This window comes from Amblyomma mixtum, chromosome 1 (genome assembly GCF_055824585.1).
Source record: "Amblyomma mixtum isolate Tamu chromosome 1, ASM5582458v1, whole genome shotgun sequence".
NCBI lineage: Eukaryota > Metazoa > Arthropoda > Arachnida > Ixodida > Ixodidae > Amblyomma > Amblyomma mixtum.
In genome coordinates this window covers 29,748,511-29,767,409 of record NC_143012.1, presented here as the reverse complement: position 1 = coordinate 29,767,409, position 18,899 = coordinate 29,748,511, and the positions used below count along the sequence as shown (strand labels likewise).

General features: G+C 50.9%; 2 protein-coding genes across 9 annotated transcripts in view; one reads left to right on the top strand and one right to left on the bottom strand.

The window, feature by feature from the left end:
- LOC149365920 (neutral amino acid transporter A-like) overlaps nucleotides 1-14,309 on the top strand; it is a 28,692-nt gene extending 14,383 nt beyond the window's left edge. For 4 of the 8 annotated variants that reach the window (XM_089547238.1, XM_089547264.1, XM_089547257.1 and 1 more), the window contains 9 exons: nucleotides 987-1,280; nucleotides 2,047-2,369; nucleotides 3,975-4,017; nucleotides 5,609-5,636; nucleotides 6,884-7,119; nucleotides 8,094-8,328; nucleotides 9,643-9,772; nucleotides 10,012-10,146; nucleotides 11,017-14,309. In XM_089547238.1, the coding sequence (XP_089403364.1) occupies nucleotides 987-1,280; nucleotides 2,047-2,369; nucleotides 3,975-4,017; nucleotides 5,609-5,636; nucleotides 6,884-7,119; nucleotides 8,094-8,328; nucleotides 9,643-9,772; nucleotides 10,012-10,146; nucleotides 11,017-11,164 (1,572 nt within the window). In that variant the 3' untranslated portion in view covers nucleotides 11,165-14,309. The remainder of the gene's footprint in view (nucleotides 1-986; nucleotides 1,281-2,046; nucleotides 2,370-3,974; nucleotides 4,018-5,608; nucleotides 5,637-6,883; nucleotides 7,120-8,093; nucleotides 8,329-9,642; nucleotides 9,773-10,011; nucleotides 10,147-11,016) is intronic. The other 4 variants (XR_016283330.1, XM_089547243.1, XM_089547269.1 and 1 more) reach the window with 4 other exon arrangements.
- Nucleotides 12,876-17,382, bottom strand: LOC149365919 (speckle-type POZ protein-like). Its single transcript, XM_089547317.1, has 4 exons — nucleotides 17,063-17,382; nucleotides 14,897-15,105; nucleotides 14,478-14,781; nucleotides 12,876-13,251 (listed from the first exon to the last, which is right to left on the bottom strand). Exons 1-4 carry the CDS (start codon nucleotides 17,291-17,293, stop codon nucleotides 12,931-12,933), a joined length of 1,065 nt encoding a protein of 354 aa, XP_089403443.1. The 5' UTR covers nucleotides 17,294-17,382; the 3' UTR covers nucleotides 12,876-12,930.
- Between the last annotated feature and the right edge of the window lie 1,517 nt (nucleotides 17,383-18,899).

The window sequence follows — 18,899 nt, the reverse complement described above, 5'->3', positions numbered from 1 at the left end:
GTTTAGACTAATTTATGTACATCTTCAGATGTATTGTGCTACTCTTGCGAATTATTTACGGTCACTGGTGTCTTGACGTCATGTTTATTTGCTGTACTGGTAAATTGGTTGCTGTTGTATATTATAAATGTGTTGTTACTTTCAATGTTTTCTTTTCACGGACTACAATTCGTACAGGCAGATGTGAACAGCGCCTCTCATTCCGTGGTTTGTCTAACTGGCTGAACCGAGATAAGCAAATGAGAGAGAGTTCAGAATAAATTAATGATAAATGCGTCAAATTTCGCATTTACTGTGAAACTGTGAATTCAGATTAAATGCGCTTATCTCGGTTGGTTGGTTTATTGGGGTTTAACGTCCCAAAGCGACTCAGGCTATGAGGGACGCCATAGTGAAGGGCTCCGGAAATTTCGACCACCTGGGGTTCTTTAACGATGTCAGTGCACGTTAAAGATCCCCAGGTGTTCGAAATTTCCGGAGCCCTCCACCACGGCGTCCCTCATAGCCTGAGTCGCTTTGGGACGTTCAACCCCAATAAACCAACCAACCGAGATAAGCGCATTTAATCTAAATTCTCAGCTTCACAGGAAATATGAAATTTGACGCATTTATCGTTAATTTATTCTGAACTCTCTCTCATTTGCCAAACCGGTTTCAAATATTCTTGATTAAAAAACTACAGTTTGAAGCAGGGCGGACAAATGCTACCATTCCTTACCAGTTTGAATTGCCTTTTAGCAAGTTTGATATGCTTTGGAAGTTTGCTCGGTGCGTTCTTCAAGTAGGCGAGTACTGCTCCAAATCTCCATTGTATACTTTGCGTCAGGATCATTTAGATGCGATAGTTTTCAGTCCGGCAGCACAGCCTAGGGATGACGAGAAGGGCTTTTCTTGAGTCTATGAGCGAATGAATGGAGTGGTGGATAGACTTCCCGATTGGTGAGCAAGAGTGACGTCACTCCAGACTGGGACCCCGAATCGCGCAGGCCTCGGAAGACGCCGCGCACCCACAAGACGTGCAGGTTTCGTCCCCCTCGGCGGCGACCTCGGAGGTTGCGGCAGCAATGGCGGCGCCGGGAAGCGACACGATGTCTCCGCTGCCGTCTCCGTTCGCGGACTTCGACGATGCGATCACGGAACCCTGCAAGGAAGTGCGCAGCTCGGGTGTCGTCTTCTACGAGAGCGTGTTCGGCATAGCCATGCTCGTCTCCGTCGTCGTTGGCGCCAGCGTCGGGATCACCCTGCGCTTCCTGTTCAAGGAGCGCTGGTCGCCACGACACGTGCGTACACTATATACGTGCTCCCGGACGTTACTGGTAATTCGGGACAGCGCCCAGCCCGTGCCGCTAAGCCTAACGCCCTGTAGGGCTTCAAGGGTAGCCGCTCAGTCATTCTTTTAGTGCGTCAGCACTAAGACCCCTACGAACCAAAGTCGCCAGTCTGGCCGGTGGATAACCCGGTGGTCACCTAGTTGGCGGGGGGGGGGGGGGGGCACCTATATCATGTGACCTTGTGACGTCATCACAACCTGCCCACCGAATTCTGAGCAAACTGCCCACCGCGGCACGTGACAATTCAATTAATGACTGTTCGTGAGAGGTTGCTCGGGAAGAGCAATCTGTCTCTCACCATCCCTACCGGTGGCGCCACCTGCCATCGTTTTCTTTGCGGTGGTAGCGTTTTAACGTAGCTAAACTGAGTAGACGTGTGAAAGCATGTGTTCATTCTTCGCCTCTTCTCTCTGGCATCTGCATGGGCACGCAACCGCATTTCTCGCTTTTCGTCTTCACACCCTATCCCCACCCGGCGGCAGCTGGCGCGACGCCCTCCTCCTCCCATTGGCTACGGCTGCCGCGAAGCTCCTCCGAACTAACCCGAACTTACCCGAACTACTCCGAGGCTTCACACAAGATTCTTGGTTTGTTTGACTCGTTCGCAGTATACTGAAAATACAACAAAACAGAAAGCTAGCCCGTGCTTCTGCACTTTCTGAGTTCATCCTATGGGTTGCTTAATACCTTCGTCTGTCGACTTGTTTTCTGGTAGGTGATGTACCTGGCCTTCCCGGGCGAGCTGCTGTCGCTGATGCTGCGCGAGACTGCTCTGCCTCTGAGCGCATCCAGCGTTATCGCCGCCGCGGGCTCCATGGAACGGCCGCTGGCGCGACGCGTGGCGCGACACGCCCTTTCCTACGTGCTTCTGGTCAAGGCAGCGTCGCAGGGGTGTGCCCTGCTGGCCACCTTCACTGTGCAGCCCGGCCGCGCCGTGGAGCCAGGCGACGTGCAGCGCCTGCTCGAGGCCGTTCCTCCTCAAGCACGTCTCGTGGAGCGCAGCAACGGCACGGCCGACGCCTTCTCCGACATGGCCAGGTTGGCAGTGAAGCTTTGCTGAACAGTTAATGACGTATCACAATCGGGGATCCGGGGAAAGTTTGCTTGCTCCACGAAAAAACCGAAGAACATGTTTTAAAGGCAGATTTGGATTAAGATCTTGAGTCCTAATTGGACAAAAACGGTATGGTTACTGAAGTCTCTAGACATCTTGTTCCGTCGCGCTTTCGGAGAGCTCTCCTAATCGCCGATTGTAATACACCATGAAGTTTTTTTACAGCGATATCTGGCACCGTACGAAATAATCCGTGGTTTCTGCGCACCGCTTAGAACGGATTGCGCCGCAGGTGGGTGGGGAGGAGAAGTGGTAATCAACGCCAGTCTCCAGATAAGATTAGCGGCGCTGGCGATATGGAGAGGAGAAAAGAGAGGGAAAAGGGTTCAGTCGAAGAATAGGCGAGGGGGAAGTGGAGCCATAGCTGAGATGGAAGAGGAACACCTTCGTCGGCTTTTAATGCGTTAGCATTAGAACCCCCTATTGCGCAAAAGGTGTCCGGTGTTGGCGGTGTGCCTCGGGGGCGAGGAGGCAATTAGTGGAGAGGTGAAGGCCTAGAGAGAGAAGAGAGGAGGGATTGAGAGTGCAGGGGAAAAGTGGAGAGAGGTTAATTTTAGGAAGGCGACGAGTGGCGAGAGGAAAACCACGATTGTCAGAGTGGAGAGGTGGGAGAGTGGTGAGGAAAACGGCGTGGCACACGGTGATTGGTGAATTGGATCAGGAGAGTGGAGAGGAGGTACTGCGCGTCACACTGTGATTGATGGACTGAATCACGCCGCCCAACACCGTCTGGAATGGGGGAGACACTAATGCTAATGCATACTCTCTGATCGCCTGTGACTTTTTAATCTAAAAATGCATCCAAGGGCTTGCACACACCTCGCACTTTCGCGGCACAACTGATACCTTCGCTCTGCAAAGCTCATGAACAATAGGTATACTAGATCCTAGCTTATCTGAATAAAAAAGATCACCCTGTCTTGATAAGGATACATATGGCCGCATAGGTAAGATATATAAGTTTTGCATGTTATTCAGGTGAGACTTGAAGGGAAGGAAGTTAAATAAATACGTGGGTTTCATTGAGAGCTGCACTGAGAAGACGAAGAGAAGAGGAAAGGTGCGGTAATCTTTCATTTGAAGCAAAAACAGAAAATCCTACTGGTGAAAAAAAAAGATCTTTGACATCTCGGCGCCCAGCAGGGATGCCGAAATCTTTCGTATGCGCGTTTTCCCGTCCGGGCACACTGGCACGGGAGAGAACAAAATGTTACACTTGTGGTCTTAAAAAAAAAGTGAAGAAACGAAAGGAATAACAGACAATCAGTAATTTGGAGATAACAGTTGGAGTGCTTATGCGTCTTCTTTCCAGTCCTGTTTATGCTACTTTTATTGGAATTGGGGGGGGGGGGGGGGGAGTTGAAAAGATACCAAATTGTCCAACTAGCTTATCTGATCAGCACTCGAAAGTACAGTCACCGCAGTTGCTTCTCCTCTGTAAAAGCTTTATATATATTCACTGGATGACTTGATCAACCTCAAACAGCGTAAAATATTTGGTGCTTTGGTGTGTTGTCTATTCTCAACAGGAGCCTTTTCCCGGAAAACATTGTGGAAGCGTTTATAAACACTGTGAGTTACCTTGTATTCTTTTCCCTTATCTTCAGAAATGCTTATTAAGTTATTATACATCATCTTGTCATTTCCTGAATAGGGCACAAGGTTCATAGGATGCAAAGTCTTTGAAGTTGAGCTGCGAAAGAGTTCCCACTGCAATCCATAAGAGTTTCGCGAATCCTGTTTTCGCATGTGGCTTGCGCTTCCTGATAGACGCCATGTAAGCGAATACTTGCAGCCCACTCAGAATGTGTTGAATTTATAGTTTTTGTACTTAGAGTATGCTTAACTCGCAGGTTTGGAGAGAGTAGTATTCGAAAGAAATTTGTTCAGAAGAATTCTTGCAAGAAAAACATGCCCAGCTTCTGTTGGCATTCAGCAATTACAGTCTGATACAACTTAACAACGCTGCGTTTTTCCCGTCAAAGGACTCCCTTCCAGCCAACGGCGTTGGTCGATTCTCATGAGCCTGCTTGAGTGACAAAGCAAGGAGTGGTAGATGAAAGGGGGTAATCCCTCCCCTCTATATTCAGGGATGGACACCTCTCCACTGTGACGCCGTCCCCTGCATTGCCACATTAGCAGGGTCATGATGATTAACAAAATTACGGAGGGCACTTAAGACCACTTACATGCTTTGGATATGAAAGCAATGTCTCATCGTGACTGAGCTCTGTTGCGAGGTACATTAAAGATTCCTTCCTTTCCAATGACGCAGCTACTCATTAGCATACAGTCGTAAGGTAACACTATGCTCACCTTGATTCGCCAAGAAGCAACGTGGTTTTGTGATATGGCTTGCGTGCACGCCTCGCAATACAGAGGTCCTTTTACAAAATCCTGGGACCTTCGGATGAAACTATTTTTCTTTGCTCATGACGTCACCGGGTTCCTGGATGCCACTTTATCTTATGGTCTACTCTTAATGTCATGCGAGGCCATGGTGACGTCATTGGGTTTTCGGGCCAGTGCTGCTAGACAACAGCGCCTACGCCGCCGAGTTTTGCTACCGATGAACGATACAATGCTTTTGTATTAATGAAATAACCTCCCAATAAAGAGCGGGTACGATTGATTTCCTTCGGCATCAGAGCGAGCGGTAAAGCAAGTGACACGAGATCCGCCTCGCACGTATACGGTGGCGGGCATTAAGCGCGAATTGCCGTTCTGGACCGTCAGCCAGACCGTCATTGAGGTCGAGCGCTAAATCGAATCGCTTCACGCACACGTCTCCGCTTTGTTTCTCATTCGGCTATTTGGAATAACTTGAGTGGCGTGACGTATCCCCATAAAATGAAAAAAGTCATCTACCAGCCAGGTTTATCACGTGATGTTGCCGCCGGTTCGCCGTTTTCTTTGCAAGAAGACTTTCAATGTGTTGTCGCTACAAAAGGACCTTTTAAATACGTCCTAATTCCTTTTAAAGTTCGTACCGTCGCAGGGAATAATCTGGGTTCCACTGAGGTAAAAAAAATAAGTGAAAAAAAAATGCCGCTTTCGTGTAAGGGCCGCACCCTGTCGAAATCTGAAAAATAAAATTGCGGTTCTTCCACGAGTTTGTCTGCATATTCGGTATAAGCCTTTGACATTTTTTGTTGTTTTTCAGGACAAATCGGAGGTTCTGACCTTGTCAAGTAAGTTATGTAAATATTGTGAGCGACGAAGTGTTTCCTATTTGTAGTGACTTCGCAGCTGTAAATTCTGCAATAAATACACTGAAGGCGAGCGCAGTTCTGATTATAAAACAAAAAAAAAATGTCTGGGGTTCAACGTGGCTTGAACCTAGTTATACGAGCGAAAGCTCTGTTAAGCATGGTCTCCACTGTCTCAAATCAAATGCCAAGGTCTAGTTCAAATGTCAAGGTCAGGCACCCAATGGCCATAGTCATATAATCACGTTGTCATGCTACCATAGCTTGGGCCATACCACCACGCAGTCAAGCTCGGTTTGACCTTGTGAGGCTCTGAAGGACACTGTCTCATCCACTTCTAAATCAGAAGTTCTACCCTGACGAGTGCAGCTCTCGACTCAAAAGTCCTTCAGGGATGCTAAGGCTGCGACCCTCTTACTGTAGTTTTGGGGTTGTGGAATTCTGTATAGAGGAGTGAAAGATAGAGAATACATTCACGGGCGATATCATATGATGCGATGCGACAAATCTGCGTATGCAATATTGATTAGCAGCGCATTTCGCCTTTACATTGATCGCCTTCCCATTTTGCCCTAGAATTTGATTTCGCCATGTGTTTCTGGTTGTTGGAGGCATCTGGAGGATCAAAATGAATAGGTGGGTGGTGGCCTTCTGGAGAGTGGCGCTTGGGTAGGGGGTGAATGAGTCTTACAGGTGCTCTGAGGTTCACCCACAGAAAGGTGCCCTGAAGGAGGGTACCCGGAAGCGGACGGGCAGACAGGAGAGTAGGGCAGGTAGGCAGGCAGGGCAGGGCAGGGCAGGGCAGGGTAGGGTAGGGTAGGGTAGGGTAGGGTAGGGTAGGGTAGGGTAGGGTAGGGTAAGGCAAGGCAGGGCAAGGTAAGGCAGGGCAAGACAGCTTCACGTGTGTCCCTTGCGTTTCCCTTCCAGAAACAACTCTCACTGAATAATTTTATTGCAACACAGCGCTAAGCGTTGAGGATCTCCTGCGCTTCAATGCCAGCTGGTCTGTCAGTTGGTCCGAGACAAGCCATGCAAGCCACGTCGGGGGAGGAGGGTATGGCCATAGCATTGAAGGACTATGGTATGGCTAAAGGGGGATTGAATAACAACTGGGCAGAAGAGAGGCAAATGTGCATGGTGTATGTGTACAGAGCATGCTATGCTTAGTGGTCACAACGACAACGTCGACAACCACCGAGAAGTGTCCCTCCTCTATGCTCGCGGCGCAGACAACACGCACCCACACCGAGCCCACCACCGGTTAGTGGCGCACCAGGCGGGCGTGCTCGTCTTCTGCGCCATGCTGGGGTCCGTGCTGTCGAGCGACCGGGGAGGCGCACTGCTTGGCTTCTTCATCGGCCTCAGCAACGCCATGATGCTGGTCGCACACCTGGTGCTCGTGTACGCCCCCTTCGGGGTGTTCTTCACGACGGCCGCCTACTTCGTGCAGGCACGGAACCTGCAGGTACGTGTGGGTTGAACATACAGGCCGCTTCGCCTCACGTAACGCTTCCCCAGTAATTAATCAAAGCCATCCTGTGGAGGTGTATTTATTTTCGCGTATATATTCTACCTGCTCATTTTAGTTTCAGTCTTCTAGTTTTATCATCACCCTTTGTCGAAAGTTGACGGTCCAAGGAGTTTGCTTCTGATCCTCAGGGACAGACTACCTCAGGGAATTTTCAAAATCAACCCTGAGTATAATCGCTTGGGCTAGTAGATTTCATTCCTTTTCACACTGATCACAACATTTTGGTCGGGCAGTCATCATCAGCCTGACTAATCCCACTGCAGGGCAAAGGCCTCTCTCATGTCTCTCCAAATAACCCTGTCCTTTGACAGTTGCGGCCACCGTATACCCGCAAACTTCTTAATCTCATCCGCCCACGTAACTTTCTGGCGCCCCCTGCTACGCTTGCCTTCTCTTGGAATCCACTCCGTTACCTTTTAAGGACCAGCGGTAATCTTGCCTTCGCATTACATGCCCTGCCCAAGCCCATTTCTTCCTCTTGAACCCGCGTTTGTTCCCTCACCCACTCCGCCCACTTCCGGTCTCTTAACATTACATCTATCATTTTTATTTCCATAGCTCGCTGCGTTGTCCTTAACTTAAGCTGAGCCCTCTTTGTTGGCCACAATATCTGTCTGCAATTCGTAAATGTGCAGGGACTTCATTGTGAGAAACTCTTTGTTCCTGCTTACTGAATTTCTTGTGGAAAACTCAAAATTTGGTAGCAGAGCCCGGCCCGCGCAGTATAGTCCACTGGGGCATTTCCAGTCTCTATCATCTAACAGTTTTAATTAGGACGACATAAAGTGCTCAGATAAAATATCTAAAAGCCTATCAGGAGACGACTTCTATCTGTCGCTCAAAGAGTCTTGGCATCACGCCAAAGTTGCGGAAAGTGCACGCGACCATTCATGTGGCCGCCTGTCCAGCTGATGGCGTCGCACCTGGGCCTGTACCTGTTCACGGTGGTGCTGGCGCTGGGCACGCACGCTCTACTGGTGCTGCCCCTAACGGCGATGGCGGGCACTAGACGCAGCTTCCGCGCCCTGATCTGCCACGGGGCTCTCCCGCTCCTGCTCTCTCTGAGCATGGGCTCCGGCCGGGACACCGTGCCGGCCACCATCGTGGCGCTCGAGGAGCGTCTGCACCTCGACCCCAGAATCGGTGAGATGCATCTCAGGGACGCACACTGGCAGGCATAGGCTGCCTCGGTGTTAGCTACGTGCAATTTATCGAAATTACCTAGCCGAAACAAAGACCCCACCGTCGTTCTTTTGACTTCGAGAATACTTAGAGAATGCCGGCCGAAGTATAAACTTCTCATCTGACTTGGCCGCGAACGTGGATTCGGCTGCAGAAATGTGGGTGAGGGTGCCTCGAGTCAGATGCATAGAGTTAAGTTTAAGTGAACATATATTTAAAAATACTGAATAAAACGCGGAAGTAGTACGCCATCAATTAAAGTAGCACCTAAAAAAATCGTGCAGATTCATTATAGGAAGTTTTAAATTTATAAAAACCATGTTTCTGCAGACGGAACATGTGCATGTTTTAAGACGAAAGCCAGCTTCCGCAGTGATATCGCAGCGACGCGAAGCTGCGTCTGGGCACAAAAATGCCGTAGTTGTCCTAACCTTAATCGTAGATAGTAGTGGTGGCTATCAAGAACAGTATATTATTCTTACACCATGCTATCAAGAGACCTTACGTGGGGGCGCCTTTTACAGCGGTAGCCGTTAATACGTTACATTGTGGAGGACGCCGAGGCAGAAAAAAAAATCGCAGGAACACCTAATTTCATTGTTCGCTGATAATGCGATAGGCTGTTGATGCCTTTACCGGAAGTGATTGGTGCTAAGTGTGAGGCCTAGGTTGCTCTTCTCTAACAATGCGGAGAAGGAATTGCTACCGCAAACCACCTTTTTGCATGGATAGTTCTTCCGGAGGCCCACCGTGGCAGATGGCGGCTTCTCAAAGACGAACCCCGTCTGGTGACGTCAGTCCCCTGCAGCAAATGGGCACTTCCCAATCTGGTGACGTCACAAGTCTCCAGCCAATAGGATTTATTCAGCCTGGTGACGTCACTTCCCACCAGCCAGTAATCGAATTTTATGACAAACGACACCGAACGCCGCCGGACTTTTTTCTCCTATGAAGCTTTTAATACTGTCGCACTAAAAAGAAAACGTTGACTCATGCTGTGCACTGATGCATTGGAGGCATCGTGAAACTTTCTTCACCGCACCTGTGTTTTAATCCGTACTGAGTAACTCGTGCGAAATCAGTATGTGGCGTGACAGTCAGCTGACCAGCGAGATTTAGCGCCGAATTTCCGCGCATACGCTCCATGAGGATAATAAAATGACCCATTGGCATTACAACGTCAGTTGTGCACTCCACGTAAGACGCAGGGATTATCGCGCCGTTCGTTGAGACCTTCACGAACTAAGCACACGTGTGACGTGGACGTGTGCGCAGTGCGGCTGCTTGTGCCTGCGCTGGCCGTCTTGGCGGTGAACGGAACTTCTATATGCGTCACCGTCAGCGCCCTCTTCTTCGGCCACATGAAGACGGACAACATCGAGCCATTGACAGTGCTCTACGTGTGGTAAGCCAGCCATCGAGCCTTCAGCAGATCCGCAAGCAGTACTCATTCAGGATTCATATTACGTGAGATACTCGTGCCGATCTGTCGTTTGATAAGTTCACAATGACGTAGAGTGCTACAGTGCAACCATCGCACACGTCGCTTCTCAGGTGGATACCGCGCACTCAGCTTTCTTTTTCGCATCTTGTGGCTACACGAACTGTGCGCCTCCTAATCCAAGACTGCGCCCCGCATTGCAGCCTACTCTCCGAGCTCTGCAGTATGGCCACGCCGACTGGTGGCGGTCCCGGGTACCTGAGGCTCCGTCTGATCCAGGAGACCGTCGGCATGCCGACGGAATACGTTGGGATCCTCTTCGTCACCGACTGGATTGTGTGGGTGTCTCCGATCCGTTGGTCATAAGCAGCTGCGATCAGCGCAGCTCACAGCGACTACCCTGCACCATAGCCTCAATGTGACTGGAGGGGCCCTCATGTTCGCCCTGTTACGTAGCCGCGAATAGTAGTCAGGATATTGAGCTTAGCTGGTCACACCTCGTCTGAACAGTCCCAGCGGGCCTCAAGACGACATTTCAGTTTCAGTCTTCTACCCAAGCGAAACATCTGCGGTCCACACCGTTAACGGATTCCTTGTACAGTCGCGCTCAGATTTACCTGCAACGTGAAGGCCCGCACTTTTAGCAAAATAATGCAGCCTAGTATACTTCCCATGAACCCTTCGGGTGGGAAGGAGTAGGAGGGTAGAATAGTCATTCATTTTCTTCCCATTTGTTACTAACCGTTGAAACTAGGATGTCATTAACCCGCGTTTGTTCCCTCACCCACTTTGCTCGCTCCCGGTGTAACGTTACGAGATCGGAAGTGGGCGGAGTAGATGAGGGAACAAACGCGTGCTAATGACATCCTAGTCGAAATCAAGAGCAAGAAATGGGCTTGGGGCAGGGCATGTAATGCGAAGGCAAGATAACCGCTGGTCCTTAATTAAGGGTAACGGAGTAGATTCCAAGAGAAGGCAAGCGTGGTAGGGGGCAGCGGAAAGTTAGGTGTGCGGATGAGATCAAGAAGTTTGCGGGGATACGGTGGCCGCAGCTGGCAAAGGACAGGGTTAATGGAGACACATGGGAGAGGCCTTTTCCCTGCAGTGGGCGTAGTCGGGTTGATGATGTACTACTTGTGTGCACCGCCGGACGCGCCTCGATCCAAACATCGGCGTCGATGTCGCTCATCTCGACGGCGTTGGCGCAGGGACCGGCTGGCAACCGTGGTTGACGTGCTCACGGGAGTCGTCGGCGTCCAGGTGGTGCAGCATTACAGCGGCGAGGAGCCGCGGCCCAGGGAGGACGCTGAAGAGCACCCACATAATAATGACGCAACCAAAGACCTCGCCCGCTAGGGCTGCCCTTTAAGGACGTGTCCCGCACTATAGGGGCACTAAGAACCGTCGCTGCCTTCAGCACACGGCGGTTTCAACTAAGGACTTATGCGTACTGTGTTATCTGTGTGTATATATATAACGAGTTTCTTCGGTTGTACAAGTGTTCTAAAGTAGCAAACGGGGGCCGGAACAGTCCTGGAGGTTCTTTGATAATGACACATCGATGTGAATCGTTCTGCGCGATTTATTCGAAATAATACTGCAAGACCTACAATGAAAGTAAAAGTCTGTTGGAAGCCAGCTGAATAACTGTTGTAGTGACTGAGCGGGTTATCTCTCGTGGTCACTAGATTATACCCTTGTTACAATGCATGGACAGCCTAACCACACTTAGGTTCTGACTGCCTACACAACGTTACTAACTATTACTTTCTTCATAACCACGACATTCTATTCCCTCTTCTTAAATCACGGTAAATTTTGTCTGTGGATCTGCCCACCGGACTGTGGGCAACTTGCCAGGAGTGTACACCCGGTAGGCCTTCACAAAGGGTACATATCTAGGTGAAGGCCTTCAAGGTAAAGACCTTTAGGTCAAAGATCGCATATCTTTAGGTTAAAGACCTTATGGTAAATGACTTCAGGGTGAAGCCTTCCTGGTAGATACCTTCCGGTAAAGGTCTTTAGGCCAAACGCATTTATGGTTAAGACCTTTAGGTGAAATGCCTTTAACATGGAAAGGCCTTAAGCGCCCACCGTAACTAGTGCTGCTGCACGATATTCTGCGCTTAGCCACGCTAAACCGTCTATTTTTTTATCGGAATACAAGACGGCTTCTAGAAGTGCGTGCCCGGTTGGCTAGCGAGCATGCGAGAAGCGCACGTAAGCTTTTAGGAAATTATTACTGCTCTGAAATAATTTCGAGTATACATCGCAGCAATTAGGAGCTTGCATTTCGTCCTGCCTGGCCATTCTTTCATCGCGCTACCTACACCGCACCCTTACTATACTTCACACTTTGTCCCGTTTCTTACCTTTCTATGCCACTCCTTTCGTTTGCGCGGTTCCATTATGCATTCTAGTTCTAGGAAAACTGGGTAGGTGGGCCTGCAACACTCCAACAGCACTACCTACATCGCATCGTACTCCATGAAAAATTGGGTGGTTGGTCCTGCAATACTCCGCCCAACAGCACTACCTACACCGGACCCTTATAATCTGCTTAATGGAAAATTGGGTGGTTGGGCTTGCAATACTCCATCCAACAGCACCACCTGTACCGCACCCTTATTCTACTTCACGGAGAAGTGAGTAGTTAGGCTTGCAACACTCCGTCCAACAACATTACCTTACCTACACCGCAACCTCGTATTCCGCACTGCTTAAAGAACTGTGTGGTTGGACAAGCTGCACTCGGCCCAACAGCGCTACTTCTTTTACTCCTAGGAAAACTGGGTGGTTGGGCCTGCAACACTCCGCCCAGTAGCGTTTAGATCGCACCCTCTTTTTGCTCCTTAACGGGCTGGGTGGTTAGAGCTGCAGCACTCTGCCCAGCGCTGGCGGTTCTTGGTAACCAACATTACCCATCTTTTTGCCAAACTCCATACCGGCCTGGGCACACAGATTGATCCCGTTATTCGAACCCCGTCGTCCAATAAAGTTTCTCTCGCTGTCCCCAGTGGCGAATTTCCTTTCCCTTGGGCTCCTCACCACACTGGAAAACACTGCGGCCTTCAGAAGCGGTGTTTTTTATTCCTCTCCAGCGGGCGCCCGCTTCCTTCCCTTCAGATGGCCGTCGTGGAAGAAGACGCGGAAGAGACTCCCCCTTTGGGCTGGTAGCGAGAGGCAGACTTGAAGAGCGCCAGTGCCATCAGGTCGTCGTGCAGCAGGGCGTCCCAGGCGTCCGACGCCTGCACCTCGGGCAGGTGGGCGTCGATGAAGCGCGCCGCGTCGCGGCTCAGCTCCTTGTCGCTGTGTCGCACGGCCAGCTCAAACACGCGCACCGCGTTGTCGGGCGCCAGCGCGTTGGACAGCTGCCGGGCGCAGGCCGCCTTCACCGACGCCACGCCGTACTTGTCGGCCGCCACGTACAAGTCCACGGCGCCCTACGCGCAGTTTATTTTTAAGAGCGTTAGCTCTTACTCACGTTTCGAGATTTCTTGGGGTCTGCTACCACCCTGCGATCACAGCGCCATCTGTGGCAGCAACTAGAAAACAGCACATCTCGCATTGAGACTTGTAGCGCCATCTACAGCTAACGCTCGTTACTTCAACGTCTTCCAGACGGTGTTTACAGTATGTCCCGAGGCGGAAGCGTATCGACAGCGGATTTACAAGGCACGCTTGACTGAGATAAAGTGCTGGCGAAGTGTCGGGACTGACATTGTCACGGGTTCGCTTATCAATGTTATTATGCTGGTCGCTCTGAAGAATACACCCTGGTTGTTCATGTAGCCACTGCGGACACGTTGGCCTTGGTGTGGACACGTGGACACTGTATACCATGTAGATGCACAGCTGTCAATATGCGACCAACTTTTCTTACTGCAAAAGCAGTGCTTGCATCTGTACCCTCCAGGCAATCTGACGTCTGTTGAAGTGAAGCCTTCAGCCTCCAGAAGAAATAACTACCAGCCAACTCCCCCCCCCCCCCCCCCCATCGCCCTAACTAGGAGGGGTCCCACTCATCCACCACCAGAGTTGTCGCATCAGACGTCTGATCGCTCCGTAATTTTTTTCAAATCTAACCTGTCTCCCACTTAATGCGCATGCACAGATCTGTTTTACTTTTCAAGCAACAAAGTACGGGGATGCGCTGGTACACATCGGTGCGTTTAGGAGAAAGCGCGAAGTGTTATGAATTCCAGATTCATTTGTAGCCTAAATAACTCGGAGCTCTGATGCGCTCGTCATCACATCACCACTTCGTGTTCCCTCTTGTCTTCCTCTCTCGGTCGCTATACGATTCTGCCATGAGCGCTGTGCGGCTGGACATCTGTATTGAGGCTATCTACCAGGATAGTGCAAGGGTTGGCGTTTTAAAAGCTAAAAGGATTAGTTCAGCTATACTGCTATACGTTATTCCATTCTCAATTTTTCCTATTCTTTGTCGGTTCTTTGACTCCTCCTCCACCATCGCAGCGCACCTGTGCGCTTTGCGCTTCCTGCTTCATGACGTTACGAAACCTTCTTCGCCCACCACTTCTCCTCTCCACTATACGGTGGACGCCGGGCTTTCGTTCTCACGGCCGCTCTAATGCTGACGCATTAAGAAGTGTTATGAAGTTCTCCAGCGCGTACCGCGAAGGTGAACGCATAGCGCACTGTTCACCTGGCTGATGCCGCTCAGCGTTCCGGCGTAGAGGAACTCCAGCAGCTGTCGCACCGCCTCGTAGGAGAGGTCCTCGATGACGACCACGCGGTTTGTGGCCTCGGCAGTGGGGCCCGTCAGCATGGCTGCGAACACGGGTGACAGGCGGCCAAGGAGGTCTCCGTGGGCGCGCAGCTTTTTCTGGCCCACGCGGATCTCGACGTCGCCGAACGACGCGCTCTCCAGCAGGCCCGGCAGCTGGCCTAGCAGGGGGCTGCCCGGGCACTCCTCCTGGCCGCCGTTGCGGTCCGTCATGTACTCGAACCTGCGCCGCCGGTCAGCACACACGCTTACTAATGCCTAGAGTGTACCGTGTGTAGGTAACATTTCGTTCCACGCGTTCCACAACGCGTTCCACGCGGTACGCGGAGGCGACCTACCTGAAGAGAACGACCAGTGCGAAGCGGTCGTTGTCATCGCCGCTGCAGGCGGCGGCCGACACGACCGATGCCGCGCTGCTTCCCGAGGTCCCGCCGAAGCCCAGCAGCGCCTTCTTCTCGCACGTGATGCGTGCCGCCGTCTTGGTGTTGCACGTGACCTGCGCGATGTCCCGGCCGGTCGGGTCCTTCAGTGCCAACGAGTAGGAGCCCTGCGGTGTGGCGACGGAGAGAGGGCGAGTCAAGGCGCAGACGCTGTCTTGCCGCTTCGCACACTAGAGAAGTGGTCCGATATGGAGGACACAGAGAGGAAGGCCTGAAGCTCGGAGACGTCGTAGTGCCGGCAATGAACCTTGATGGGAACGCACCGAAGGTCTGCGAAAAGCGCGTCAACGAACAGGACGTAGCCACAGGCTCTTTAATCGTAAGCTAGCAGCGAAATTTTCCACAGCGCTGGTGTTTGAAAATCCGGCACTCTAATCGGCCGAAAAATCTTAAGTCAGCAGATTGTCGCGCCATCTGCGGTATTTAGAGGAACTATCCAGGGCTCTCAAATCGAGAAGTCTAATGGCTTCACCCAATCGTCAACAGCTGACTAGCGGCGCGTGTATCTCCTAATACCCAGTAACCGGCCACAGGAGATACCCTGGTCGTGATTAGAAGTTTCGTAACTATAGACAACTTCGATCACAAGAACAGCGGGAAGAAGAAGTAAGGAAAAACGCTTGTCCTTCTACATGACCTCCATATGACCTACTTGCCGTCATACGGCGTTCGTATGACTCCATATGAGTAATCTGTATAGTTTATATCGACTCCGTATATTCTAAATGGCACCCATATGACACTATATAAAACATATGAAATTATGGGACTCGTTATATGAAACTTTTAACTATGGCTGCCTTATCCTGAGTTAGACAGCTGTAGAACGCACACGATGTTAGTGAAGGTCTATAGACTCCCACAAGCAGCTCGACGGTCGACGCCGTGTTAGGCACTCGACTGTGGAATACGCACTCGTAGACATGAGGGTTGGGGTACGAGATTCTCTCACTCGGTTGCTACAGTCTAAGACACTAAGCCTGGGGAATCATGCGTGACAACTAGTGAGCAGTGGTGGAGAAGATATATGGGCACTAGGCGAGGGCTTCGGGCTTTGCGCGGTTGCCTTTCGAGCACACGAGGGCACAAAACTTGCAGAAACCGCTACCTCGTGTTCGCAGCTTCCAAAAAATTTGACACGGACTTGGTGACACGAAAGAGACGTGGCAGGGGACACAAGCGCTTGCCCTGTTTTCTGAAAACCAGTGGCAGCCCCGGTCACTATAGGCAGACCCAAAGCAAAAACCATTTCCGGTTGCAGACCGTACGTCGAAGCCTTTTCCAACTAGCAGTGCTGCTAGAAGGTAAAGGTTCACAAGACGAGCGTAGGCGGCATAATCAAAGACAATCTTACACGTATAGAACGCGTTTTGAAGCGCGTGAAGCCATAGGCCGCTCTATAAATAAATCTGCACTTTCTAAGCAATGCGGTGCGCATGCCACGGAGGTCTTCGATATCTGATATGAAGGAACGCTTTTTTGTTTCAATGCGTATCGAAGTGTCAATGCAATGGAGGTTTTGCGGTTTGCCACCATCGGGATGCTGCCGCAGTGACCATTACCGAACCTTGAAGAAAATGGCGGACTAGCTTGTCACCATAGCCACTTAGGCGCTCCGGTGTAGGACGTAGTCTTCAGCATTGTGTGCATCTGCAGATTCTGCTCACCAGGGTCTTTTGACATCGAAGGACCCTAGTACCGTTACGAACATCAAAATAGGCGGGCGAGTCGTGTAAAAGTTTGGTTTATGGGGTTTAACGTCCTAAAGCGACTCAGGCTAAGAGGGACACCGTAGTAAAGGGCTCCGGAAATTTCGACGAACTGGGGTTCTTTAACGTGCACTGACATCGCGCAGTACACGGGCCTCTAGAATTTCGCGCCCACCGAAATTCGACCGCGCCGCTGCCGGGATCGAACCCACGTGTTTCGGGTCAGCAGCCGAGGACCACAACCACTGAGCCACCGCGGTGGCTAGTCGTGTAGGAGTATCTCTCTATGTTGCCTGCATCTGTGCTGACCTGAATGACCAGAATTTAAGGGCGTGCTAGCGTATAAGGGGTATACCTGCAGCGTGCTCTTGGTCTCTACGAAGCACGAGGCCGTCTCGTAGCCGTAGTAGTCGACGTCGGTGGTGAGCCATATCTGGAAGCGCGGCTCGTCCCACTGGGCCGGGAAGGGCGAGCTGCAGAGGGAGACCTTGTTGCGCAGCCGCAGCTTGCCGCAGTTGTGCACCGTCCACGTGTGCGTGATGCTGTGCGAGTGCAGGTACGTCTCGCTGGACGTCGACGACGACATGGTGGAGCCCAGTTTGCTGCCTCCGCCGCCTCCGCTGGCCGCCGTCGAGTCTGCACTTCTTCCTCCTCGCCGCAGCCGCCGATTGCTGTCGTTCCGAATGATAATGATGATGATGTCCTCGGGCTTAATGGCACATATTGGCTAGGGTGCATAGCGAATACATTCTTTCCAAATCTCTCGGCAAGTGCCAAGTAAGCAGTGAAGGTGCTAGAGGAATGATCACGAAATTTAACTGTAAAATAAAGGAAAGGGATCTAGACCCATAACTGTGGGACATCATCTGATCAGTGAAATGAAATGGAAACAGAAATAAGTTATTGACATTACTGTTGTGGGGGCGAAGGCTACGGAAGAACGTAGACAAGGCACGCTGGTTGAGGGGTAGACGAAGGACCTTTTATTTGACGAGGACATGATTACGAAACGTAAAGCTGAGCAGGAGATAAGACACAGGAGAGAAGCAAACAGGACGAGCTCAGGACGAGCTCAGTCACCGCTATTTATACTCTTTAGTCATATGACACTTATAAGCCAATTATAAAGTATACATCTACAAAGACAAGACACAAGACAATCCACCGCACTGAAACCAAAACCACATATACAATTACCTTTTTTGAAGCAATGGGCCAGTTTGATTGATCGATTGATTGATTGATTGATTGATTTACTGACTGGAAACGTTTATTTATGATCCTGTTAAGGGGGACTGGTTGGTTGCCTAGTTCAGGAATCCGTTGGCTTCGGCTGCTGTCCTGGCCCTGAACTCCAGACGTATCTGACGGCGCCGTCTCAGAGTCATCCGTCGTTGGGTTTGCTATCCTGTCTAGTTCTGGATGTTCTTGGAACTCCTATACCATATGGCAAATGGAGGTCGTCCTTCCACAGAACATACAGTGCGGTTTTATGTCTTCTGGGTGCATATAGGCTAGGCTTGTTACCAGCTGAGAGAGGGGTCAATGGAGCGTATCCTCTTCTACCATAACCTGTGCGGCTGGCGAATGTCTCTGTACCCTATCTCTGGATCCAGTCTAGTACCCTGAGAGCGGGATGGTGGCCGGGAGAATATTCCACGGGCTGCGGCGCACGCGCCTTTGTTCCTTCCATTGGAGGATTGTCCTAGAGTCCATGCGATGGTCGAGATCTCATCTGCATCCTGCGTTTTTTGGAGGATGCTGAGCACATGTTTGCCTAGTCGTCTTCTCCTGTTTCTTTATATGTTTCTTGGGACACTGGTTATATACTCATTGGCGTAAGGGCCTCTCGGGGAGATGGCGAGTGCCACCGTTGCATCTTCTGCTTGTTTTCTGTGCATTTGACGGAGGCTGAGCTTAGGAGATTACCCTCGCGGTCCGTGCCGGCCAGGGCCATAGTCACTTCGATGGGTCCTGCCCCACGATGCCCGAAGTTTCTGACGAGTGGAACCGGGGTTTCTGAGATGGCAAACATGAAGAATGTATTCGGCACCGATCGCGAAAGGAAATAACAATGCATCTTTTCTTTTCGAGGCTAGGGCCGGGAGCTGGAGGATGGAGTGCTACCGGCAAAAATTGGAGAATACTAATGATGCTTACTAGGGCTGCAAGCACGACAGAGAAACGATAGA

What these genes read in the sequence shown, in the direction of transcription:
- LOC149365919 (XM_089547317.1), bottom strand. Translation starts at nt 17,293, where the DNA reads ATGTCGTCGTCGACGTCCAGCGAGACGTACCTGCACTCGCACAGCATC. An exon ending in GCACTGGTCGTTCTCTTCAG is followed by an intron (nt 14,782 to 14,896) that starts GTAGGTCGCCTC and finishes CCGGCGGCGCAG; the next exon opens with GTTCGAGTACATGACGGACC. An exon ending in CGCTGAGCGGCATCAGCCAG is followed by an intron (nt 13,252 to 14,477) that starts GTGAACAGTGCG and finishes AACTGCGCGTAG; the next exon opens with GGCGCCGTGGACTTGTACGT.